The sequence below is a fragment of the Capsicum annuum genome, chromosome 8 (assembly GCF_002878395.1).
Source record: "Capsicum annuum cultivar UCD-10X-F1 chromosome 8, UCD10Xv1.1, whole genome shotgun sequence".
Classification (NCBI taxonomy): Eukaryota; Viridiplantae; Streptophyta; class Magnoliopsida; order Solanales; family Solanaceae; genus Capsicum; species Capsicum annuum.
The window spans coordinates 119891190-119917985 of NC_061118.1; the positions used below are offsets into that span (position 1 = coordinate 119891190).

At 36.6% G+C, this 26796-nt stretch overlaps 4 protein-coding genes across 6 annotated transcripts in view; 1 reads left to right on the plus strand and 3 right to left on the minus strand.

Moving 5' to 3' along the window:
• Positions 1-1601: 1601 nt before the first annotated feature.
• Positions 1602-3693, minus strand: LOC107838833 (serine/threonine/tyrosine-protein kinase HT1). The gene is given in 5 exon segments (XM_047395507.1): positions 1602-1955; positions 2232-2362; positions 2365-2641; positions 2643-2704; positions 3667-3693. Coding segments are annotated over 5 exon segments (786 nt in total). The 3' UTR covers positions 1602-1666.
• A 5388-nt stretch (positions 3694-9081) lies between these two features.
• Positions 9082-16589, minus strand: LOC124885347. The gene is made up of 5 exons (XM_047395816.1): positions 14918-16589; positions 14216-14765; positions 13998-14138; positions 12857-12946; positions 9082-9453 (listed from the first exon to the last, which is right to left on the minus strand). Exons 3-5 carry the CDS (start codon positions 14001-14003, stop codon positions 9097-9099), a joined length of 453 nt encoding a protein of 150 aa, XP_047251772.1. The 5' UTR covers positions 14004-14138; positions 14216-14765; positions 14918-16589; the 3' UTR covers positions 9082-9096.
• LOC107879023 (ATP-dependent zinc metalloprotease FtsH) lies at positions 14028-18046 on the minus strand. Its single transcript, XM_047395508.1, has 5 exons — positions 17890-18046; positions 14918-15015; positions 14593-14755; positions 14216-14406; positions 14028-14138 (listed from the first exon to the last, which is right to left on the minus strand). The coding sequence occupies exons 1-5, from the start codon at positions 18044-18046 to the stop codon at positions 14028-14030; spliced, it is 720 nt and encodes a 239-aa protein (XP_047251464.1).
• Positions 18047-18592: 546 nt separating this feature from the next.
• LOC107838834 (protein GET4) overlaps positions 18593-26796 on the plus strand; it is a 39365-nt gene continuing 31161 nt past the window's right edge. The window contains exons 1-4 of one of the 3 annotated variants that reach the window (XM_016682058.2): positions 18593-18939; positions 19154-19233; positions 19314-19392; positions 25364-25445. In XM_016682058.2, coding sequence (XP_016537544.1) covers positions 18892-18939; positions 19154-19233; positions 19314-19392; positions 25364-25445 — 289 coding nt within the window. In that variant the 5' untranslated portion in view covers positions 18593-18891. The remainder of the gene's footprint in view (positions 18940-19153; positions 19234-19313; positions 19393-25363; positions 25446-26796) is intronic. The other 2 variants (XR_001664799.2, XM_016682059.2) reach the window with 2 other exon arrangements.

Below are 26796 nucleotides of genomic sequence, written 5' to 3' on the forward strand. Positions count from 1 at the left end.
GAAAATAATCCCAAATGTATGTTTTATACAATCATGGGAATAACATACTACTGGATGCTCCACACATATGATAGTGACAATGGTCTATTTACACTGATATAGATAATATTTATAAATTCTACAATAGGAGATGCATTTTTGTTATGATCAATTTCTTGAGCATCACGATCAAACACAGGTTAAATTAGATCTAATGATTAAATTAGTTAAGAAGTTCAAAATGTGATAATAAAATAATTCTTTATTCAAAGAAGACAAACACAATAGTTATTGGAATAAAAGTTCCAATAACCTAAGCTATTATGGTATCAAAATGAACATCCATTTGTAAATTGATAGAATTACATTGTAGGTAGCATTAGTAACACTGTACGTATCTCTCTGTTTTTAAAATTTTGGATAAACATTTACATACCTATTGGCAAAGTATCTGCGTTGTTGTGAAATACTAATACCAATGACACACATCCCCTCCAGTAAAGTACCACATTCTCTCTTAACCTACCATATTTTCAGCCTACCAAGATAACCTATGCCGTTATGACCTTTCTCAAGATCATCTTTTTTCCCTTTCAAAATGTACGAAACCAGCTATCTTCTCTGAACTGCACCCTACAGAGTAAAAGTCTGGCAACACAAGGAGGATGCAAGAGGGTGTTGGCATAGTTGGAAACAAATGTTAAATGCAAACAAAGACGATAAGTGATGCACCTTACCACCAATTTATCTTCACATATTTACTATTTAATAATTGTGAGAATCTATTTAGAGAAGAAACGATGGGAAAAGAAAGAGAAATTACTAAGACCACCATACTCTAGATTGTGTGTCATCAATTACAACTATCTCAAATGTGGCAAATGTGTAAGATGGTCACTAATATTTATTCATACAACCTGTTGGTAGACAGAGATATATTGAGTCGCTAAGTAAATCTAATGTCAACCAATCAGCTTCTCTAAATCAACATTGTTAACTTTAATGTCGATAATGACACCAGATTTTACGTTCAGATAAGCGTCGTATGGGAGTGTTTCAGTTAATATTACCGATAACAACATGCAAAAGAAGGATAGCAAATTGCATGCAACAATTAACAAGTTACATTAGTTATATCACTAACAATCAGCAGCAGCGTGTAGGTGTCACGCTTCAGTAAAATACAAAAATCACCTGAAGGAAAAAGCAAACAATTCATTTTGAGTATCTAGAGCAAGCAAGATTATGCTTGCAATATTGAAGGTAGCAGAGAACTTCAGGAAAATATGCAAGTAAACGCACTATATATTTATTAGCAATGATTATCTTGGTTTAACTAGTATATAATATACCACTTAAAAGTGCAGAATTTACTCCATTCAGCTTAACCTAGCATTACATATGGCGTTTGCATCCAAAATCTGATGATCAGATTTTGTGTACCCATCATACAAAATTGCAAAGGCTATAACAAGCCCTTACAGATGGCACTTGCATTCAAGAATTAATGATCATACTTTGTGTACCAATCAGGTAAAATGACAGAGGCCACCTCAATGCACACCTACAGTCTAATAATTCACATTGGCTTAATAATGGAACGGAGATATACAACGGTATGTAACCAAAAACAGTTTAATTACACAGAGACCTGGTAAAACTATTAAAGTTAGATCATCCAGAAAATTCAAGCAAATCTAGGTTTTGGCATGGGCATTGATGAAACATTTTGATGTAATGAAGCAGTTTGATGTACATGACCAAGCTTTTGGATCCAATAATGAAGCCCTTTCTTGTGATCTTGACAAATTGACTTCTGAACAAGATTCAGAGTTCCATCATGAGCGACTGACGATTCAAACTGCTCCAGTACCTTCACAATCTATCAAAACTCAGGTCTCTTTTCAGGTTGCAAGGCCCACCACAGTTCAATTAAAGCTCTCATGGCTGGAGGGCAGTCCCCATGAATATGTGGCCTCATATTATGAAAGGTCCCCAAAACAAATTCTTTAAGGATTCAATATATTCCTAATTCACAGTTTATGAAGAAACATCAAGAGAGAGGGGTTTACTGGGAGGACAGGTGGAGGTTTGGGGGCACGTGGATTGCTATCATATCAAAGTGTTCAGCCATGCAGAGATCAAAGTTATTTATTCCAACTATTCACAGGTATGTGTTTCATAACTGAGTATAAAGTTCATAACTAACAAAATATTACAAGAGTTCCTGAAATATATGAATAAGACGGTACCAAATGTTGGATCATACCTTGTTTACAACAGCAAAAGCAGCCTGTACTGGTGTCATATCTTCATAAGGAATGGTTCCACCCACCATTTCCCATAGAATGGGTTCAAATCCATATACGTCAACTTTTCTGGCGTATGATTTTTTCTCTTAATTATCTCTGGTGCCATCCAACGGTAAGGGCCTAGGTCATCAACCAGGAGATCACAGTATGCCTCCTCACAAGCAATTCTAAAGTCAATAATTTTTAGGTGAAAATCCTCATTGATAAGAATATTCTTGGGTTTGAGGTCCCAATGAATAATGTCGTGCGAGTGAATATATTCCATTCCACGAGCAATATCCATGGCAAGTGCAATCAATTTTTCTAGGGCTAGGGACTTATGCTCAAGCTTGTGGAGGATACTCTCAAGAACTCTCTGAAAGATACTCTCTAACAACACAAAAAACTGGTGGTTATTTGCATGCATATATAAACTACATTAAAGGGGTCATATGAACCAAATCACAAAGAAATTTTATGAGGACGACAAGTTACCATTATTGCTCTACTGTCAAAAAATGGAGACACTTTAGTTATAGAGGCAAATGAGGGAACTAACAGGGCTGTGAAACTTTTATAGCAGCATAACCAGATACTTACGAACAATCAAATTACATTTAATACTTGAATCACAGATTAATCTACATTTCTAATTAAGCATTTGATCTTACAAGAAAACCTGTTGTCAGACTTGAGACATAAGCAAAACTTCTATCTTACAAACCCATTTCCCCAAATGTATACTCGAGTCAAATGCACATTATCGATACATATCATTGTATCCTTTGACTGGCTACTCGGGCCTCTACTATACTGCACAATGAATACTCAAAAAGCGCTGCCAGGGTTATGATTCCATGCCATGCTGTCTCACAGGTGCATTAAATTGACGATTTCTGATAGCATAGGTTCACTACCAACATCAACAGGAAAGCCTCACTTTTTTCGATTTCTTATATTCTGGAGAAGAATAGTTACTACCAGAGGCACAAAAACACAAGTAACATAAGGCTCAAATCAAATTTACCCTGATAAAAGCAAAATATATACTATCTCAGGCTGGTTGTGGATATTGGTAAATGTTTTTGAGAGTGATAAAATCAAGAACATCAAAAATTAGATTAAAGTAATTACAAAAATATGCAACATAACTTCAAAATAATTAGCTCCTAAAAGTGAAAGTTGATTATATACATCATCTAAAGAGTCGGGGAAGGCAATAAAAAAATTATGACAAGAAATGAATGAAATAGCCTTTACACACCTTATCGCTTGCTTTTCAAAGCTACCACAAAGTTTTACTGGAACACCCATTTCAACTTGTGGGTTTTCTGAACAGATAGGAGTTGTTGAGGCGAAGACTAAATTGCTAAAAAAGAGGGTACAAGAGATTTACCAGGTATCCCAATCGATAATTATCCATTTTCTACAAAGAGTGATTCTTCCAAGTTAGGGTCATCACTCATCAACCGCAATTAGCAAAAACTCAAGTGAAGAAACATTAGTAGCTATACTATTTTCCGTAATGAAAATATAACAGGATTACTGTAACGCCCCGAATCTGGTACCCGGAATGATACACGGTACCCATGACCCCGAAGGACCACAAGCTAATTCATGACTGATATCTGTAAACTGATCAGTGAACAATAGTAATAATATCGCAAATGCGAAAACATGAACTGAAAGGCCATAAGGTTCAATACTAGTACCTAACTGAAAAATATGGTATAACAATACCAAAATAACTGAGATAATTATCTGAACATACTACATACTATAGTCTGAAACCTCTAAATTGTCTGAATAAGGAGTTGATGAGATATGTCCCCAACTAACTCCGACTACTGAAATAAACTGAAAACTGAAATAGTAATGTGATCATCATGTCCTCGAAGGATGAGGACTCACTGCTAACTCTGATCACTGAACTGGGACACTACTGGTTCTTTGGAGCTCGTGCTTCTAAACCTATGGTATAAGACACCATAGCGCAACTGAGTCAGTACTTTGAATGCACCGGTATGCAAGTGAGGTAGGCTGAATGCAATAGGTTCATATGCATGAACAATACTAACTGACTGACTAACATGAACGTGGGAATGCATGCATGACTGACTACGTAACTGTAAATGAGATCATGATAGGATTGGATACTGAGTCTACTAATATTAACCCCTGAGTCGCTGATAAGTGAGAAAGACTGATATTGTATTACTGAATACTGAGGGTCTGATACTATGTTACTGATACATGAATAACTATTTCTGACAGTTCTAATTATGAAGAACTGGTCTGGTTGACTGTATCTGACAGTCCTAGCTGAATACCGATAACATAAGTTTTGAGAACTGATATAACTGATAACATGAGTGACTGTATCTAACAATCCTGAATCTGATGGAACTAGCTGAGTTTCATACTATATCTGAATTTGACTGTATCTGACAGTCCTGAAATCTGAAGAACTATCTGAGTTCTTTTACTGAGACTGAGAATGAGTCTGAGACTGAGACTGTGAGACGTAATCATCTAACTGACATGCCTCGGAACTGAACTGGTGGGGTCCAACCTATAACCCCAGCTGGGAGGGTGGCAATACCGTGCCACGGGTAAAGACCTGCTGTGAGTATACCCTCGCTAACAGGGAGCTCTTCCATCAACCCTTCCTAGTAGGTAACCCAAATGAGATGTATATTATCGTTTAGCGGATCTAAAACTGAATTTACTGAGTTTCGTTGACCGACGGAATGCTATTGAGATCTGAGGACTGACTGAGAGTACTGAAGTTACTAAGACTTACTAGGACTACTGAGATCACAGAGGTTACTGAAATACTGAGATGACTGAGATTTCTGAGATTTCCTGAGTCACATGACTGACTGAGTTCTATGGATCGTGACTTGTCTGAGAGTATCGTGAAAACATGACATCACTCTAGGCACACAGCTAAGTTGTCGAGTACAAGTACCCCTAGGACTCGATGGAAAGAAACTGACATAACATGACTTACTCGAACACGTGACCAACAACACAATTCATAATTCATATATTGAAGCACTTCATCAAACATGTGATATGCATAAACTTGTACATAAATGGGGATTTCATAATATCATGCTAGTTGGGCACTTTTCCTTTATATAGGCATTCAATCAAACACATGATAGGCATAGTATATGTAAATATTGTAATGGTTCAATTCTAATTTCATCATTATAGGGTTTAATCGTAAGTTCACTTGAATATACATCTATACTAATGAATTCCACATAAAATTGATCACCCAACATGGATTAGAATTCAATTAATCATTCTCAACATGAACAAAGCAAACCCAACATGAAACTCATAAAGAAATCCATAAACTTGAAGTTGGAAAAGAGATTCTTGGGCTTCATGGGCGTAAAAAGTCCATGAATGAACACTACGCATACCTTGGTTCGTAAATACACGAAGATTGACGAAGGAAATTATTGAACTTGAATCTTCTATGAAAAACCTAATGTGTTCTTGAGAGGATTTTGAAAGAATAGAGTATATTTTGGTGTAATGAAGGCTCAAATTTTTTGAGCTTATATAGGGTAGGGAAATTGACACTTTAACCTTAGGAAACGTATTTTAATTCTTGTGAAAATTTCTCGATTTTCATCCTTGGCGCGACGCGCCACTATTGCGCCAAGTCACTGGAACTGGACAATATGGAATCTGCATGGTGGCGCGACGCGGAACTATTGCGTTGCCACCTTGTTTGACTCCTGGAAGTTTGGCGCGATGCACCACTGTTGCCGAGCAACACTGGAAATTGACAATTGCCATTTAAGCTGGCTCCGCGATGCGCTGATGGCTCAGGTGATACACTGTCTCACTAAAAAGGCTCTAACTCTTCACCCGGGTGTCGGATTTGGGCGAATTAGGTATCGATGGAAAGCTCATTGAATTTCCCCCATGACAAAAAGTGAAAATCTTGAAAATACCGCATGTACAAAAGTGTATTCATCTTTCAAAGAAAGTTCCTAACATTTTTGGGAAACTTTTCAAGCTAGGAAAAGTACGGAGTATTACAATATCTCCCCCTTGAGAACATTTGTCCTCGAATGAGACTGAATGAGGGGAGAAGATAAACTGACGTACATACTGAATATGAATAACCGAAACATGATCTCATGACTGACATAACTGAAGAGCTGAATATAACATACTGAATATGCATGTCCGATGCATGACTGATAAGCTGAATTCATGCATATCTGATGCATGGATAATTGTCTTATGAATACATGACTGAATGTTCTAATGAACTGAATTTCTCACAGGGAGAAGGCATGTCTGATGCATGATTACATAACTGAACTGGTATATGAATGCATGACTGAATATGCAAGAGTACTTAGTACCAAGTTTGTAATGAGGATCTGATCATGAACTGAATACCAAGTTTGTAATGGTAGTTTGAACATGGAACTGAGTAAGTTTAAGAAAACTGTTACGTGACTGAAAGGCACTGATGACCCCATGATTATGATAGAAGTATGCATGAACGGGGACCTGAGAACATGACTGAGGCTGAAATATGGCATATAAACTAAATTTCGTGAACTGATCCGAGCCCTTAAATACATGGCTAACGACTGAGATTCGAACTTGAGGGTCAACTTATGAGTATACCCTACTTCAAAATGGATTTATTTCGTGAGAAGAAAATGGGACGCTTATATTATAAAGGTTCGGGGGATCATAGCATATCTCCCCCTGGGACACTAGATCCCTCTAGGAGAGGAATACTGTTTTGGCTGAGCTACTGGGAGGAAACTGAGGCGATACGCAAGGCACCTAGTATCTGAATCATGATTGAGTATCTGAGATCTAAAACTTGAGGCCTGATACATCATCTAAGATGAAGCAACTAAGCTCATGCACTGCAACTGAGACTACTGAAAGATTTACAAGGCGTTGAGCACGAATGCGTAAACATACTGACTTATCTGATTAACTGGATAACTGATAGCTGAATACTGGATATGAGAGACTGGTCTGTACTTAGTCCGAATAACAGGACTAAGGCTGTAAAACATTATGCATAGGAGATAATGATTGACTGGATAACATGAGGTAACTGAGAATGAATGAGCAAAACTGCATCACCTCAAGAATGCAAGGCTAGACATATATCATGGTTTGGAAACATTCTATAGTCTGAGGTACTAAAATACTACTAATTGAGAGACTGATAGCTGTAGCATTGGGCAAGCAAGTCTGGAACTGAACTGAGTTTCTGATTTGATTACTGAACTGAAGTTGGTATTATAACTAATACTGTAACTGAGATTCTGACTGGAACTGAATGTTGGATTCTGATAATTGAGGGTTAGACTAATATTGAAGTACTGAGACTGGATACTGATAACTACTTGGGTAAAGATTGGCATAGGCAAGGATCCGATGCTCAAATAAATACTATATCAACCTGAACAATCGACTAAGGCCTGAGGAACAGAGTACCAACATTATGGATTTATCAAGAGATTTAAACTGGAGGTATAAATGATGTAATCTGAGCTTGACTGATCACTAGGAGTAGAGCATGAGTCATGTGGACTGAACGTATCGTAAAACATGACATGAGTGCCCGAGTCATGAGTTGCATGACTTAAGTCTGAAATTTCTGTGTTCATGGAACATGGCTCGTACTATTGAGGGTGTTGGAACCCGTCCTGCTAGGAATTTGACATGCACACAATCCTATGGGAAGTGTGTGAAACATGCATAGGTAAGGTGATGACTGTGGTATAAAACAATTGCACGAGATAAAAGTAGGTCGGGAATCATCTTCCCTTAGTGATTACCTACACATACTGGAACTATAACTAGAATTTGAAGGCTTGACTTTCTGACCCCATGGTTTAACTGCTATGCAAGGTTTCAAAAGAAAAAGGAACTCATGAATATGAAGAAGCGTGAACATGTAAATGAGAGATCTATAACATACCCGTGACTACATCAGGAGGATTTTCCTGATTCTGCCGGGACCGAAGTGCATAGAGTCTGTTTGGGCGTTGCCCACTGATAGCGCTGGAATTGGCACTCTGCTGATTCGGGCTACCGGACTGAAATGATGAGCGGAGATGACTCTGATAACCTGACTGGGGCAGTCTCTGACCTTGTGACCTAACTCACCACATCCGAAACACACACCACTGCTGGCTCTACACAGACCCTTATGATACTTACCATACTCTACGTAAAACGGATGAGTAAGAATCCTGCTCTCACCATTCTAAGCCTTGGATCCTAATGCCCCATTTTTACGGTCATTTCTGAACTTTGGTACTGAGGCACCAGCTGAAGAGTGAACTGGGGCTGAATATTTCTAACACAACTGAGAACGGTTACCACCCTGTGACCTATGCTGTGCAAAACTATAACTATTTGTTCTGGCTCTCTTATTTTCTCTCTCCTTCTTCTTAAGCTTCTGCTCCTCCATCTGTTGGGCATATATCATAAGCCTAGATATGTCTATGTCACCAATCAGCATCGCAGTCCTGCACTCCTTAACCACTCTATGTGATACCCCTGACACAAACTTACTCATTCTGGATCTGCTATCCGCTACTACATGGGGAGCGTACCTGGCTAACTGACTAAACTTGGGGGAGTATTCTTTTATGCTCATTGTACCTTGTCTGAGATTGATGAACTCTAACACTTTAGCCTCTATGGGAAAGAACCTATCTAAGAAAGTTGTAGCAAACTCTTCCCACTCTATGGGCTCTGTATCTGTACCCCTGTCTACCTTCCATTATTTATACCACGTATGGGCTACATCTTATAGCTGATAGGTGGCTAACTCAACGCTCTTACTGGAAGTCACTCCCATGATGTCTGTGACTTTCTGAACCTGATCGAGGAACTCCTGTGAATCCTCTTCAGACTTGGAATCGGTGAATAGAGGAGGATTTATTCGGGTGAAGTCCCGAATCCTGACTGCAGCAGAATTTTCCACTGGGTTGGCTGGAACAACAGTTGGCCGTTCATTATAGGCTGCGACTGAACTGGCTAGAGTAGTAAATGCAGTCCTGAATTCTGCATGAGAGATATGCTCATCCAGAGGATCTGGCTGGACGGGCTGAGGTGCTGACTGATTTCCATTTCCCCCTTCACTAGCCCTTTTGGAAGGCATGATCTGTAAACAAAGGGAAAAAGCGGATTAGACTGAGAGTTTAACTTTGAGCCTATGCTCACTGGCACGACATGAATACTGAAAGAAGGGAAACTGTTCCTAAAACATCTCATAGCCTCCTGCACATAAGAGTGGTGCACAACACACACATGTACAAGACTCTACTAGATGCGACTTTTCAGACTTACTAGGATACTATTAACCCTTGGGCTCTGATACCAAGTTTGTAATGCCAAGTTTGTAATGCCCTGAATCTGGTACCCAAAACGCCACACGGTGCCCATGACCCCGAAGGACCACAAGCTAACCCATGACTGATATCTGTAAACTGAGCAGTGAATAATAGTAATAATATCGTAAATGCGGAAACATGAATTGAAAGGCCATAAGGTTCAATACTAGTACCTAACTGAAAAATATGGTATAACAATACCAAAACAACTGAGATAATTATCTGAATATACTGTAGTCTGAAAGCCTCTAAACTGTCTAAATAAGGAGTTGATGGGACATGTCCCCAACTAAACTACTGAAATAAATTGAAAACTAAAATAGTAATGTGATTATCATGTCCTCGAAGGATGAGGACTCACTGCTAACTCTGGTCACTGAACTGGGATGCTACTGGTTCTCTGGAGCTCGTGCTTCTAAACCTATGGTATAAGACACCATAGCGCAAATACGTCAGTACTTTGAATATACTGGTATGCAAGTGAGGTAGGCTGAATGTAATAGGTTCATATACATGAACAATACTAACTGACTGACTAACATGAACGTGGGAATACATGGATGACTACGTAACTATAACTGAAATCGTGATAGGACTGGATACTGAGTCTACTAATATTGACCCCTGAGTCGCTGATAAGTGAGAAAGACCGATACTGTATTACTGAATACTGAGGGTCTGATACTATGGTACTGATACATGAATAACCGTTTCTGATAGTTCTAATTATGAAGAACTGGTCTGGTTGATTGTATCTGACAGTCCTGAAGCTGAATATTGATAACATAAGTTCTGTGAACTGATATAACTGATAACTTAAGTGACTGTATCTGACAATCCTAAATCTGATGAAACTAGCTGAGTTTTGTACTGCATCTGAATTTGACTGTATTGACAGTCCTGAAATCTGAAGAACTATCTGAGTTCTTTTACTGAGACTGAGACTGAGACTGTGGGAGGTAATCATCTAACCGACATGCCCCGGAACTAAACTGGTGGGGTCCAACCTGTAACCCCAACTGGAAGAGTGTCAATACCGTGCCACAGGTAAAGACCTGCTGTGAGTATACCTTCGCTGACAGGGAGCTCTTTCGTCAACCCCTCCTAGTAGGCAACCCAAATGAGATGTATATATATATCCCTAAACACGTAGGGTGCATCTTAACCTACGTTGGCTACGTAGTTCTGGAATACAAGGATTGCTTCTAAGGATCACACCCTCCACTGAATAATAGGTGAGTCCCCATCCTTGGGTTCACTCGATGCTGAATCCTACTCCCACCTGAATAGACATTGAACTGATTAACTAAACTGAACTGATTTAACTAAACTGGACTGATTAACTAAACTGAACTGATTTAACTGATTTAAACTGATTAACTGATGGTATCGTTTAGCGAAGCTAAAACTGAATTTACTGAGTTCCGTTGTCCGACGGAATGCTACTGAGATCTGAGGACTGACTGAGAGTACTGAAGTTATTGAGACTTACTGGGAATACTGAGATCACAAAGGTTACTAAACTACTGAGATTACTGAAATTTCTGAGATTTCCTGAGTCACATGACTGACTGAGTTCTATGGAACGTGACTTGTCTGAGAGTATCGTGAAAACATGACATCGCTCTAGGCACACAGCTAAGTTGTCGGGTACAAGTACCCCCAGGACTTGATGAAAAGAAATTGACATAACATGACTTACTCGAACACATAACTAACAACACAATTCATAATTCATATATTGAAGCACTTCATCAAACATGTGATATGCATAAACTTGTACATAAATGGGGATTTCATAATATCATGCTAGTTGGGCACTTTTCCTTCATATAGGCATTCAATCAAACACATGGTAGGCATAGTATATGTAAACAACATTGTACAATAATTAAACATCATGGTTCAATTCAAATTTCATCATTATAGGGTTTAATCGTAAGTTCACTTGAATATACATCTATACTAATCAAATCCACATAAAATTGATCACCCAACATGGATTAGAATTCAATTAATCATTCTCACCATGAACATAGCAAACCCAACATGAAACTCATAAAGAAATCCATAAACTTGAAGTTGGAAAAGAGATTCTTGGGCTTCGTGGACGTAGAGAGTCCATGAATGAACACTACGCATACCTTGGTTCGTAAATACACGAAGATTGACGGAGGAAATTCTTGAACTTAAATCTTCTATGAAAAACCCTAATGTATTCTTAAGAGGATTTTGAGAGAATAGAGTATATTTTGGTGTAATGGAGGCTCAAATCCGTATTTTTGAGCTTATATAGGGTAGGGAAATTGACACTTTTAACCCTAGGAAACGTATTTTAATTCTTGTGAAAATTTTCCAATTTTCAGCCTTGGCACGACGCGCCACTATTGCGCCAAGTCACTGGAACTGGACAATTGGGAATCTGCATGGTGGCGCGACGCGGAGCTATCCCGTTGCCACTTTGTTTGAGACCTGGAAGTTTGGCGCGACGCGCCACTATTGCAGAGAAACACTGGAAATTAGCAATTGTCATTTAAGCTGGCTCCGCGACGTGCTGATGGCTCAGGTGACACACTGTCTTTCACTAAAAAGTCTCTAACTCTTCACCCGGGTATTGGATTTGAGCGAATTTGGTATCGATGGAAAACTTATTGAATGTCCCACATGACAAACAGTGAAAATCTTGAAAATACCACGTGTACAAAAGTGGATTCATCTTTCAAAGATAGCTTCTAACATTCTTGGGAAACTTTTCAAGCTAGAAAAAGTACGGGGTATTACAATTATCTTCTCAATAATTTTACTAAGACATAACAGAATCCTTAACATCATTGGCGACCATATCTGGATCCTTTTTCTACTCCATGAAATATGAAATTCAAGTTGTCACTTGAGGTGAGTTGTATTTTCAAGCTCACTCTCACCTTGCAAACCTACACTTTTTCATGCTTTAAACCTATTTAGACACCACAAGCTGCATAAAAGGGTATTTTATGTTGTACATACCATCAGACAATAATGAAAACAAAAAATGGAAGAAGATTCAACAACAATAAGCTATTGACGAAACCACAATCCTCATGATGTAGCTGTACAATTACATGACTTACATCAACTGGAAAAAATTGGAGTACAATGTATCCCTTTACTTTAGAGGAATATGGAAGAACTCACCTCAACAGACGCTACTACTTTCGGTAAGGTTGCGAGGTTTTTTGTACCTTTCACGTAAACACTTGCATTGATTAAAATCAGCATACCCACCTATAAAGTAAAACTACATTGGAGTAAGCCAAAAAAGGATTCTTACTTCATACAAGATTCCAATCAATAAAATCTAGAAAGGGATTCACAATTGCTGAATGTACTTACAACTTTTGCATTTTTGACAGAGAAGTCAATAGCAACAGTAGATCCAAGGGTCATATTTTTTTTTAGAATGTGCAATAAAAGAGACAAAGTCCAATCTTTTAAGTTTGTATGCACTGGATTAGCTCATAAATCACAAAATCAGTAGGTATGTACCTGGTAAAAATGATCATGCTTGGAAGCAACATTACATGCTGGAAGCCTTTCTTAAAAATCACAATGATACAGAAAGAGTTGAAACCATGAGCAAATTATTTTATGTGACACCCTTTGACTTGGCACAGTTTTTAATATAAAAAGGAAACTTTTGAAACTTGTGGTTTTTAACAATCTTTACATACTTGTGTGGTTATAAATCATTTCCTTATAGGTAAAGGGGACATTTTTTTTATAATAAGACGACATTCTTTTTGGGACAAACTAAAAAACAAAGTGTGTCACATAAATTGGGTCGGAGGGAGTGCCATTATTTGAATCCACATTCCACGAGTAATTTGGTTGTGATACCAACTCCCAATAATTCTAAAGGAATAAAAATCTTGACGATAAAGGATCGCAGTTGGCTATCAAGTCGTTTACAGAATCAGTGGCGCCAATGAAATGCCAAAATTAAAATTGCATTTTGGAGTTAATAGGAGATATCAAACAATCAATAATGCAATCGCAAGAACATTAACTTTGACTCAGCCCAAATAATGCCCTCCCAACAAGTTATGCTCCACATTCCACATTACGAGAACTAAAATTATAACCTGTCTTCTCATGAACTCAAGTTAAAGAACCAATTGTAACATGCTACCTAATCAATTTACATTACAATAGCTAACTCACATGAACGAAGACATGGACTTGGTCAATCCAAAGTTGAGCATTTGGATGCAAATTGAGACCAAACTGAAACCCTCAGTTCTATAAACAATCCTAACTTCCAATTTTGAGGTCTTACCTTCATACGTCGATCTCTTAGAGTGAGCAATCAAGATTCAGTACATATTGCCTTGATATCAGCTCCAGAAAATTCATCCTTGGTCATAACAAATTCTTCTAGGTTGACATCATCAGCCAAAGTCATCCTTGCGGTATGTATCTGATATCTCAAAATAGATTTTCAAGTCAGCAAATAGGAGGCAATCCAAGATTCATCAGTCAGTAATAATTGCTTACATCATAATACCAAAGCTGGAAAATCCACCTCCTTGTTTTAATATCAGGAAGAGGGAACTCAATCTTCCTGTCTATTCTACCAGGTCGCAGAAGGGCGGGATCAAGACTCGAGATTTTATTTGTAGCAAAAATCACCTTAACATCTCTTGTTCTCTGGATCTCACGTTCACCACCAGAATGTGCATCGTACACTCAAAGTATAAGAGAAAAATATTAATTAAATTGAAGTGAAATAACTAATATCAATATCTAATATATAGTAGTGTCAAGTATTCATCTGCCTTTTTGGTTTATTCATGAACCACACCCTATACAAAAGTGTGTGAATATATTTTTTGTTTTTGATACACTACATAACTGGGTGATGCAGAAAGTACCCTCATTTGAAAGAAGTGAAAAAGTCGATTGTGTCCTTGAGCGCGTTGATAAATCTGTCAACATCATCTTTAGTGTCGTAGAAACAAAGGCTAGCTCGTGCACTTGAGTTAATTCCCAAATGCCGATGGAGAGGTTGCGCACAATGGTAATCTGATCTAATAGCTACACCATGCTGCAGGAAACATTATTATTTAGAAATATTTCATTTACATGATCTCTTAACTGATAGTACGCGTGCTCAGGGCTGGCTTACAAATGCCCGCATTTTTGCAAGAGTTAAGTTGTAGATATGCAAGAGCTAGGATGAAGTTTTAGTTTTCATACCTGTTGGTCAAGGAAGGTTGCAATATCTGTAGGATGAACATCTTTAACTTTGAAAGAACAAAGAGCTGCTCGCTTAACAGTTCGTGAAGGTGAAGGGCCTTAAATACGAACATCAGATACAGAAGACATGCAATCATACAGAAAACTACCCAGCTCTATCTGAGGAAGGATATGAAAATGTGAAGAGATATTATATCATAACCAAAATCACTCTGTATTGGAATGCACATTATGCAACTTTAACTTGCATTGCATTTTTCTTGCACCACAAATTTGAGATGAATTCAAATATCATGGGCAGCCTGCGCGATACATTGATGATTTATTCAATCAACTAAGTTCAAGACTATTCTAAAAATGAGCACTAATCAACATAAAGCGGCAACTCCCATCCCTGATGGAGGTAAGTGATGTGAGTAAACTGGTAAAAAGTAGTGAAGAATAGAGGGTCACGTATATACATTTGCAAATTACACTCAAATGTGGAAGGTGCTAAATTAATGGTACAGAATTTCAAACATGACGCCCAAATAAAAGCTTTTGACTGTTCTATGAAGATTAATTCAAATATCTGTCCTGGTAGCAAATATTGAGCTCCAAAAGCCCAAGATGACGGCTTTCTCAATGTCTTATTTGAAGTCAGAACTTAAAAACTAGAAAATCAAAGAACAATAAACAATATCCAACTGCTACTTTAGATCTCTTCAGTATGATGCAAAGGCGTGGTGCATTTTTTTTGTCTCATTCAAATTCACATGTTGCCATTTTTTTGTAAGAATCGATATTTAGATGCTACCATAAGGAAGAAACAATGTAGCAAAATGGAATTACGAAAAGATACATGGATTTCAGACCGTGTGCAAAATTATATCTCTTTCATGAATAGGAGGTTAAGAGATTAAAACACACTTCATAATCATGAATCGGTTGCATGCTAATTTCAGACAGATAATCAATTGTAGCTCCAAGCCCAATTGTTTCTCTAATTGCGGGGTCCCAGCCTCAAACACAGATTTGATCTTTTCTATACCTACAGAGAAATTAGTACACCAACAACACATAATAAACACTCAACAGTAGAAATTATCTATTGACATCGCTGATTGATTTTCATCTATTGACAATTACTCAGATTAATTTGGACAAAACCCTGCATGTGTAACAATAAAATTTTAAAAAAAAGCTCACATAAAAAAGAAATAGATTAAGTACAACAGTAGAAATCATCTGTTTATGAAATTAAAAACTCTAAAGATAATTCTGACAAAATTGAGAGAGAAAATAACTTGAAATTGCAACCATCAATATAATAAATGGTGTAACCAGAAGACGGTGAAGACATTAAAATAAAACCCTGAAGATGGAGAGTCCAAGCTTGATGATGAGAGTGAAGAAAGTTCTAGTCGATAGGAAGAAAAAGTAGATGAGAGTCGGCAATTATCGGTTCAATTCATGTTGAGGTAGATATTTTATTGATACTAATATTTGCCCATGCTTGAGATGAATTCAAATATCGTGGGCAGCCTGTGCGATGCATTGTTGATTTATTCAATCAACTAATTTCAAGACTATTATAAAAATGAGCACTAATCAACATAAAACGGCAACAGCCATCCTTGATGAAGGTAAGTGATGAGTAGACCGGCAAAAGGCAGTGAAGAATAGAGGGTGTGTTTGGTATAACGAAAAATATTTTATATGGAAAATGTTTTCTTGGAAAATAAATTGGCTTTCTACTTATTTTTTCATGTTTAGTTGGCGAGTCAAAAATATTTTTGAAAAATTATGGTGTTAGGTTGGTAAGTAGAAAATATTTTTAAAAAAATATTTTCTAGTATTTGATGGTGAGTGAAATTTTTTTTTTTTTTTAAAATACTACTAACTGTTAATTAATATATCAGTGTCTCTAATAACTCAATAATTTGTAAGAACTAATTTAATCATAGCAAATAATATTAATATCGAATACTAAAATATTACGATCACTAAATTTAAGAAACTATTAATTAACAAATATAGGAGACACTTTTCAGCATTTTGTTAGGACAATCTCAAGATACTACAAGCAATGGAAATATAACGGAACGACAAACTTATTCAATCTTGTGAAATAAGTTACACCGATGACAAAATGAAATATGCAATTAGCAAAAGTAACATAGGTAAGTCTTCCTCTATACATATGAAAATAACAATACATTCACTGAACATTGGAAAAGGGAAAAAATTGGGCTTCATTATTTTTTATTTCAAGCAGTAAAAAATTGAAACAAAGCAAAAATATTTTTGAGTAATGTAAATTTATGAGAAATGTGATTTTTTTAAGTCATATGAATATGAGTGTCGTTGGGGTGAGGAAGAGGGGTGGGGTGGGGTATAAGTCATATTGTCATTTTCTAAAAAATAACTTCCCTTGGTTCATAAGAAAAGTCATTTTCCCTCAAATAAAGGAAAATGATTTATCTTGGAAAATATTTTTCCAATATTTTACTACAAACAAACAAGGAAAAATAGGAAAAAAAATTCAAAAAATATTTTCCATCATACCAAACACACCCAGTGGATCGGTCACATATATACATTTGCAAATTACACTCAAATGTGGAAGGTGCTAAATTAATGGTACAAAATTTCAAACATGACGTCCAAATAAAAGCTTTTGATTGTTCTATGAAGATTAATTCAAATATCTGTCCTAGTAGCAAATATTGAGCGCCAAAAGTCTAGGATGACAGCTTTCTCAATGTCTTATTTGAAGTCAGAGCTTAAAAACTAAAAATTCGAACAACAGTAAACAAAATCCAATTGCTACTTTAGATCTCTTCAGTATGATGACAAGGTGTGGTGCATTTTTTTGTCTCATTCAAATTTGCATGCTGTCATTTTTTTGTTAGAATCGATATTTAGATGCTACCATAAGGAAGAAGCAATGTAGCAAAATAGAAATGCAAACAGATACATAGATTTCAGACCGTGTGCAAAATCATCTCTCTTGCATGAATAGGAGGTTAAGAGATTAAAACACACTTCATAATCATGAATCAGTTGCATGCCAATTTCAGACAGATAATCAATTGTAGCTCCAAGCCCAATTGCTTCTCCAATTGCGGGGGTCCCAGCCTCAAACATAGATTTAATCTTTTCTATACCTACAGAGAAATTAGTACAATAACAACATATAATAAACACTCAACAATAGAAATTATCTATTGACATCACTGATTGATTTTCATCTATTGACAATTACTCAGATTAATCTGGACAAAACCCTGTATGTGTAACAATAAAATTAAAATAAAAACTCACATAAAAAAGAAATAGATTAAGAACAACAGTAGAAATCACCTGTTTATGAAATTGAAAACTCTGAAGGTAATTCTGACAAAATTAAGAGAGAAAATAACTTGAAATTGCAACCATCAATATAATAAATGGTGTAATCAGAAGACGATGAAGGTAAATTAAAATAAAACCCTGATGATGGAGAGTCCAAGCACACAAAGGAACAAAGAAAGCTTGATGACGAGAGTGAAGAAAGTTCTAATCGATAGGAAGAAAAAGCAGATGAGAGTCGGCAATTATTGGTTCAATTCATTATTGAGGTAGATATTTTATTTATATTATTATTTGCCTATGTATATTGAGCTTAATAACGGTTATGTCCTTGGTCGTCCAAGGGCTCACTCTTCTATAGAGTAGAAGAGAAAAATTTTAAAAATACAATAGTAATAGTAATTTAGAAGAAAAAAATTATTTCAGAAAATACTTTCCTCCGTGCCAAACGGTCCTAATGCCCCCAAACCCCAGCCCCACCGCATCCCCAAGATAATTTTACCTCTAAGCCAAAAGACCCCGATATCAATGACAATTGAATTTAGTTTTAATTACGATAGCAAGAAATAGACAGCAATCTTCTACGGTAGTCATTCGGACTCCATTAAAACCCCCGATTTCTTAAACTCCTTTTTGGCAGGATGTCTCGAGAGAGAGCCAAACGTGCGGCACTGCCGCCAGCTCAGGAGGTGCCAATTTGTTTTCTTCCTCATAATTCCTTGCTTCTTTTTTCTTCTCTGACTTCTAAATCCGAATTAGCCCTTAAGTTTTTAAACCTATGACAATCTTTTTTGATAACCCTGGTGTCGAAGCCAGCTTTCGCGCTGCTCGACTAAACTAGGCTAGGACAATCTATTACAAATTTTCTGATGGCAGATTTACACGTTTTATTGTTGTTTGCAGAATATTGAGAAGTTAGAAAAGGTTGTAAAACAGGGAAATTACTATGGAGCTCAACAGATGTTCAAGTCTATTAGCGCCAGGTACAATCTATACACCCCTCCTTTGTGATAATTTGACATCAACTCTATAAAGGGGTAATCTTGAATTGATATGGTTTCAGATACGTGTCTTCTGAGAGGTACTCTGAAGCCTTGGATATTCTTAAATGTGGTGCTTGCTTACAATTGGAGAATGGACAGGTTATGATCCATTCAACATATTTAAACTAGAAGGATACTTCTTCCTCCTGCGATTTTATGTGACAGTATTTGATTTGGTTTCTTGTGGTTCGTTTCCGGTATTATATGTTGTTTCGTGTAGTTTGATTATAGTAATATTTTGGTGTAGTATTGTTCTGCTATTATTGTTGCTTTTAGCATGTTTGTTGTTTCTTTTATTTCTAGTACTTCTTGTTTAGACTTTTTTTATCTTGAAGCCGGGGGTCTATCGGAAACAGGCGCTCTACCTCTGGGGTAGAGGTTTTTGTTTATGTACACCCTGCGCTCTCCAGACCCCACTTTGTGGGATTATATTGGGTATGTTGTTGTTGCTGATGTCGTTGTTGGTATTTGCTTGGGTTGGGGTTAAAGTTGTTAATTTGACTTAAATATGCATCTGATGGTGTGACCTAGTGGTCAATGAAGTGCATTGACAAACCATGAGGCTCTCAAGTTCAAATCCTATATAGACAAACACTAAGTGATTTCTTCCTCGTTCTAGTCTCGATTGATAGAGTTATCAGGTATTAGGGGTGTTCACGGATAGGTTTGGGTCAGTTATTGGTCAAAACCATAACCAAACCAACTTAGTCGGTTTTTAAATTTCTAAAACCAAACCAAACCAACACAAAAAAATAACCGTCGGTTTGGTTATTGTCGGTTTAGTTCGGTTCGGTTTTTCGGTTTATAACTTTAGTTAATGATAAAAGTTGAAATTTTTCTTAAAAAAATTCAATCCAACATATGAGATGTCAACCGAGTGTTGTTCCTCAACCTTGAAACTAAGATGTTAATTTAGTGTTATATTTAGGCAAAGCCATGAACAACACCATATGAACGCTCCTACAAAAGTATTTAGAAACTACATATAAGAGAATGATATGATAAACCCCCAAAAAGTTAAACACATAATTTTTTTGCTTAATGGGGACCAAAAAGAAAGTTCAAAACTAGTGATTATCTATAGTCTAATAAAACACACCTATAAAATCCCATAGACGACAAGATAATTTTACAGTTAGTATCATTTGTCATTCAAAGTACGAAAATCATATACAATCTCATAACGTACCATCAACTAGATGGAGACAGACATATGACTAAAAGTGCTATGACTAAAGTTAAATTCATGATTAAAATTTAAAATATAAAAATATTTATATTTTATTTATGAATAATATATGAATAATTTATATACATATGTATGTGTGTGTGTATACATATATATACATGTATATATGTGTGTGTGTATATATATATATATATATAATTTTTATCGGTTCGGTTATTTTGTCGGTTATTTTAGAGTAAAACCAAAACCAAACCAAATAAGTATCGATTTTAAAAATTTAAAACCAAACCAAACCAAACCTAACCAAATGTCGATTTTTTGAATTGGTTTGGTTTGGTTCGCGGTTCGGTTTGGTTTTTAACCACACCATGAACACCCCTATCTGGTATTTGTTGCTAGTGGGAGGGGTAAGTATTCCGTGGAATTAGTCAATGTGACACCCTGAATATTTGGGCTAAAAATTTGGACCACTTTACGTAATTAGACCGAATCTAGCAAAATTAATTGTATCTAGGTGTAAAGTCATGTCTTAAGTGAGGGAGAGGTATCGGATATGAATTAAGGGCATAAGATATCTCTAGCACGAAGTTGAATTGAAAGATCCTTTAATAATAAGTTTTCGTATAGGTTCATATAAGGGTCTACTCTAGAAAAATTCCTCCCAAGAATATGTAGAATTAGGTGACCCATTACCTATCAAATTAAAAGTTTTTGAGTTTTCTTTTCAATAAACCGCTCATCAATCTGAGTCTTGAGTAAAAAGTTATGTGCGTTTTACTGGGGAACAATCAAAACTGGCAGGTTACTGCCCAAAATGCCTGGTGCTGTGTCCGGGGCGAGGCCACAAGCCCTTTGGGCAATGGAGATTGGACACTTCACCCACTTAGGGGTATTTTTCTCCTAGGGATTTTGAGTACTCATTATAAACGTTTTAAAACCTTCTTGCACGATTGAAATCCCTTCTCCCCATCAGGTTTTCATACGTTTTCCATGAACCAACATCCCTATTCCTCGTCTCAAACACAACTCCTTAGAAACTCAAGAGAAATGGTTCAAGAATAAAGTCTAAATTCCTCTTTTTTGATCTCAAGTTCTTCAAACGTTTGAGGGATATAAGACTACTTCTTCCACATATTCCTTTAAGTTTTATTCTTCCCCAATTCAAATTTCTCTCAAAATATCTAGGGTTGAAGATATTCTTGTAATCTTATCAATTAAATTGAATTCTTAAAGCAAGTTGTTGGGATGTTTATTGATGCCTTTTTATTTTATGATTCCTCTGAAATTATGTGAATTTTAATGGCACCTGATGTGAGAATCATAAATTTTGCAACATATGAAGTTCATAAATTTGGTGATTATTATTTTATGATTTGAATTATGCCATGAAGCCTACAAATCTTCTTGAATTCTTCCCTAATTGGCGTATATCAAATGATGGCATCTCTCATAATGTTTGTGAAACTTATGAAACTTGTGAAATTGGGTGCATTCCATATCCTGGGCCTCGGCTCGGGGTGTGACAAGGCCCTAGAAGTGGCATGGACCTTAGTGTTATCAAAAGCAAAAAGCGCAAAAAAGCTCTAAGGCTATTGGGGCTTAAAACTCCAAGTGCAAATAAAAGCGTGGGCATCAATGAAAAATGCACAAAGGGAGAAATCATGTAAATATTTATGTTTAGTCCAAGTCGAATAGTTATAGACATTATTGACAAATATCTGAACAAAGAAATTGAAAAACAATTACGATACAGTGAAGTATCAATTGTTTGGTGTTGCCTTTTCAGAAGAGATTCATTAGCAAGAAGTATGTCTTAAAAACTTGATGACAACAGTGAAGCACACCTAAAGCGAGGCGAAGCGCTCAACTCGTTGTGAGCCCCCACTTCAGGGCCTTAAGCGTGCCTTTGATATCATTGACGTACCCGATACTATTGCTAGAATGAGTGAAGTTCCTTTATGTCACATGAGCGTACAACTAACATAATGGATAAAGGGGAAACAACATGAAGTTCAAATAAGATTCCTTAAAGGAGAAAGACTTTCATCAAAGTTCATTAACACCATTTAATATCTAAAGATACTAATAGTCATGATAAATAAAGACTGAAAATTACAAACTCTTTCTGACAGCTAAACCGGTCTGTGAAGTCTCCAATACAACAACAACAAACCCAGTATATTCCCACATAGTGGGGTCTGAGGAGAGTAGAGTGTACGCAGTTCATACCATTACCTCTAAAGAGGTTGAGAGGCTGTTTCCGATAGACCCCCGGCTCAAGACAAAAGACAGTATGGAAGAGCAACAAAAGCGTAGAACAGGATAAAATAACATATGTACGACATCCACAAACATATTGTACATTGCCAAACATAGGACACCAAGGCCTAATGAGTAAATAATGTCGAGACAAGGCCCCAACGTACCCCAATGCTGAAAGGAACATAAGAAATAAGGTCTTATTTTTTATTTCTTTAATAAGATAAAAAATACAATTTACTTAAGAAAATTGTCTTATCTAGACTTGCCCCTAGCTAGAAAGGAGAATAACCAATGGCAAAAGATAGAGATCCTAGTAATCACCTCGTCACAGGCCTGACTTGAACCTACATCATGAAACGGTGTAGTACCAAAGACGGTCAATACATGAAATGTATTGGTATGTAAAACCATACTAGGAAAATAGTAAAGCATGAAAATATCAATGTAAAAAGCTCAATCCAAGTGATGATAAGCTAAAAGAAGCAAGAATATGAGCTGAAGTAGAAGTTGACAAAGTAAAGTGAATTTAGTCCTTTTATTTATTTATGGGAGCAAGTGGTAAATTGACATAAACCACTATGTCAGCATATGGAGTCTGCTCTCAGCCTAATCGGCTAAGATCCTATACCTTACATGACATGATTTGCTAGCAAGAATCCATAATTAGCCCCTTTAGGGACACATAAAAAAGTCACCTGACTTGCAGTATAACCTCTATCTTACGTCGGCAAATGTTGTTTTGGATATTAGTTCTTGATAAAAAATGTTAGGCTCATGCTCATGGATTAGCGGGCTCATGTCGGAGAACAAACCATAATGAGTTCATACGTCATGAGTTTTCTATTATTCAACATTTTTGAAAATTCATGTAAGGATAAAAGTCATGATACTTCATGTCACTGGTTCATGCTATAGTCTTTATAACATTTAGAGGAATTAAGGAGCAAAGAGAAGTGTTCTTGTTGAAAATCATAGTTCATATCTGAAAGGTGAGGGAGTTCAAGTTATGATGCCAAAGTAAATAATCCAGGATCACATCAAATTATTATAAGGGCACCTAGGGGATTAGAAATTCCATCATATATCAAACTATGGGGAAAACTTCAAGAATTTATGGGTTTCTGTCACATTTCAAATCATAAAAGAATAATCACCAAATTCATGAATTTCACAAGTTTCATAAGTTACAAGATTTATGATTCTCACATCAAGAGCCATTAAAATTCACATAATTTCGGAGGAATCATGAAGAGGTATCCATAAACATCCCAACAACTTGCTTTAAGAATTCAATTTAATTGATAAGATCATAGAAATTTCTTCAACCCTAGATATTTTGGGAGTAATTTAAATTGGGGAAGAAATTCTTTAAAGGAATATGGGGAAGTAGTAGTCTTACATACCTCAAAACCTTTGAAGAACTTGAGATAAAAAAAGAGGACATTAGACTTGAATCTTCAACTGATTCTCTTGAGATTCTCAAAAGTTGTGTTTGAGAGGAGAAATAGGGATGTTGGTTGACGGAAAATGTATGAAAGACTGACGGGGAGAAGTGGGTTTAATGTGCAAGAGAGCTTTAAAACATTTATACTGAGTGCCATAGGACAAAAGTACCCTAAGTGGGCGAAGGCACAATCTCCCCTGCCTAGAAGGCTTGTAGTGTCGCTGGGGCGGCACACCAGGCTTTTTGGGCGGTAGTCCTCCTGTTTTCCTCATTAAAACACACATATCTTTTTTACGTGGGACTCAGATTGACGAGAGGCTGGTGGCACTAGAAAGAAGACACAAAAACCTTTAATTTGATATGTAATGAGTTATGCAATTCTACATATTCTAGGAGATTTGTTTGAAGTTGACCCTTGTATGAACCTATACAAAAAACTTAATTGTTAAAGGACCTTTCAACTCAACTTCATCCTAGAGATCTCTTATGCCTTTAATTTAATATCCAATACCTATCCTTCACTTAAGACATGACCTTTAAACCTATATACAATCAAATGTGCTAGATTCAGGTCTAACTACATATGTAGAGCGGTCCAAATTTTTAGCCCAACAATTCTGGGTGTTACCGTCAAGGTGCATGGAAGCTGTCCGGGCACCACGGTTATAAAAAATGAAGATGTTAATTTGACTCAAATATTGTATTAATGCTAGTAGAAGAAAACATTAAAGTGATGGTTGAAAGGTTGGTTTGATACAGGAAACATTATAGATTGAACAACTTAATATACTTGAATCTTGAATGTTGTATTGAACTAAATTGTGCGAAACACTTTTGGGATGTTCTAAAATTAAAAGAGTATGTATAAATTTGTATTTGAGGAGGGGCAAGGGGGTGTACATTTTTTCATTCCCCAGATACAGTAGGAAGATTACTATATGTATTGTGGACAATTCAGCGGATGAACTTTTTCAATTGCAAAAAAAGTTTACTATGTTATCTGGATGACTTCATGGTCAATCCTATCCCCATGAAAATTTGTAGACTCGGTGGAGTTGGCAATGAAATTTAAATATACCTGAAACTCAAAGCAATTTGAGGTTGTTCGTGTTGGAAGACTAAAGAAGAACATCTTTACTTATGTATTGATGAAAGACGATCTTAACAATTTGCAGGTTACCTGTGGGTCAGAGCTTGCTTTGTTGTTTGTTGAAACTCTTGTAAAAGGAAAAGTTTCTTATTATGAAGAAACTCTTGGTAAGTCTGGTCTTATGTTTTTAAATTCTGGTAAATTTTCCCGTCCTATACATTTATAATTTATCAAGCTGAGTTAGGTCATGAACTATCAGTTAGCCATTTCTTCATATGTGTTTTGTTCTGTTAATTAACCTACTTTATCATTACTTCAAATCACTCCAGTCTTTCTATTTCAGATTTCTGTTTCTTGACTTAATTTGCACTTTCATACAGAATACTGATGAGTATTTCTGTTCTCTCACCATCCATGTTTAATAACCTTGATGTTTAGCTCAATAATTTGGATGATCCCATAACTTATCTTGTCAAATGCTTCTGTTCCCGTTAAGACTTCTCGTTACTTAAACTTTTCTCCCTTAAAAAATGTTCTCCTAAACTTAGTACCACTTTATTGAATTGTTTATCATATAGTGATGAAAATGAAGTACGTTACCGTAAAAAGAAAATGATGAAATTGAAGTATAACAAAATATAGTTGAAAAATTAAAGAAAAGGACAAGACAACAAGATGATAGAGAAATAAATTCAATAACCTTGATGTTTTACTCAATAATTTGGATGATCCCATAACTTATCTTGTCAAATGCTTTTGTTCCCGTTAAGACTTCTCGTTACTCAAACTTTTCTCCCTTAAAAAATGTTCTCCTAAACTTAGTACCACTTTATTGAATTGTTTATCATATAGTGATGAAAATGAAGTACGTTATCCTAAAAAGAAAATGATGAAACTGAAGTATAACAAAATATAGTTGAAAAATGAAAGAAAAGGACAAGACAACAAGATGTCCGAGGGGGTTGGGGCGGGGGGCTGTGCTAGGGGTGGGGGAGGAGGGAAGGGTGAGCGTGGGAGTGGGGGCTAGGTCTGGCGTTAGGGGAGGTAGAGGAAGACGTGGTGCTAGAGTGGATAGGCTGCGGGTTGGGTCTTGGAATATAGGTACTCTTCAGGGTAAGTCTATTGAGCTGGTGAAGATTCTTAAAAAGAGAAGGATCAATATTGCGTGTGTACAAGAGGCTAAGTGGGTAGGGTCTAAAGCTAGGGATGTAGACGGTTACAAGCTTTGGTACTCTGGTAGCGTGAGGCGTAGGAATGAAGTTGACATCTTAGTAGATGAGGAGCTTAGAGGGCAGGTAGTGGAGGTTAAGAGGATCAGCGATAGGTTGATGACTATTAAGTTGGTCATTAGGGGATCTACCCTGAACGTGTGTAGTGTTTATGCGCCTCAGGTGGGCTTGGATAGGGATGAGAAGACGCGGTTTTAGGAGGATTTGGATGAGGTGGTGAGAGGAGTGCCTAGTTCCGAGAAGATTGTTGTAGTAGGGGATTTCAATGGGCACATCGGGGCGTTACCGG

Bases quoted from the DNA above. Each gene is read 5' to 3' on its own strand.
- LOC124885347 (XM_047395816.1), bottom strand. The intron at 9,454-12,856 runs GTGAGTTCTTCC...CTTTGTTTACAG, and splicing joins AAGTAGTAGCGTCTGTTGAG to ATCATGCCTTCCAAAAGGGC.
- LOC107879023 (XM_047395508.1), bottom strand. From the start codon at position 18,046: ATGTTTGAGGCTGGGACCCCCGCAATTGGAGAAGCAATTGGGCTTGGA. The intron at 15,016-17,889 runs GTCTGAAATCTA...TTCGTATTTAAG, and splicing joins GAGAGATGATTTTGCACACG to GCCCTTCACCTTCACGAACT. The intron at 14,139-14,215 runs GTAAGCAATTAT...TTGAGATATCAG, and splicing joins TCCAGCTTTGGTATTATGAT to ATACATACCGCAAGGATGAC.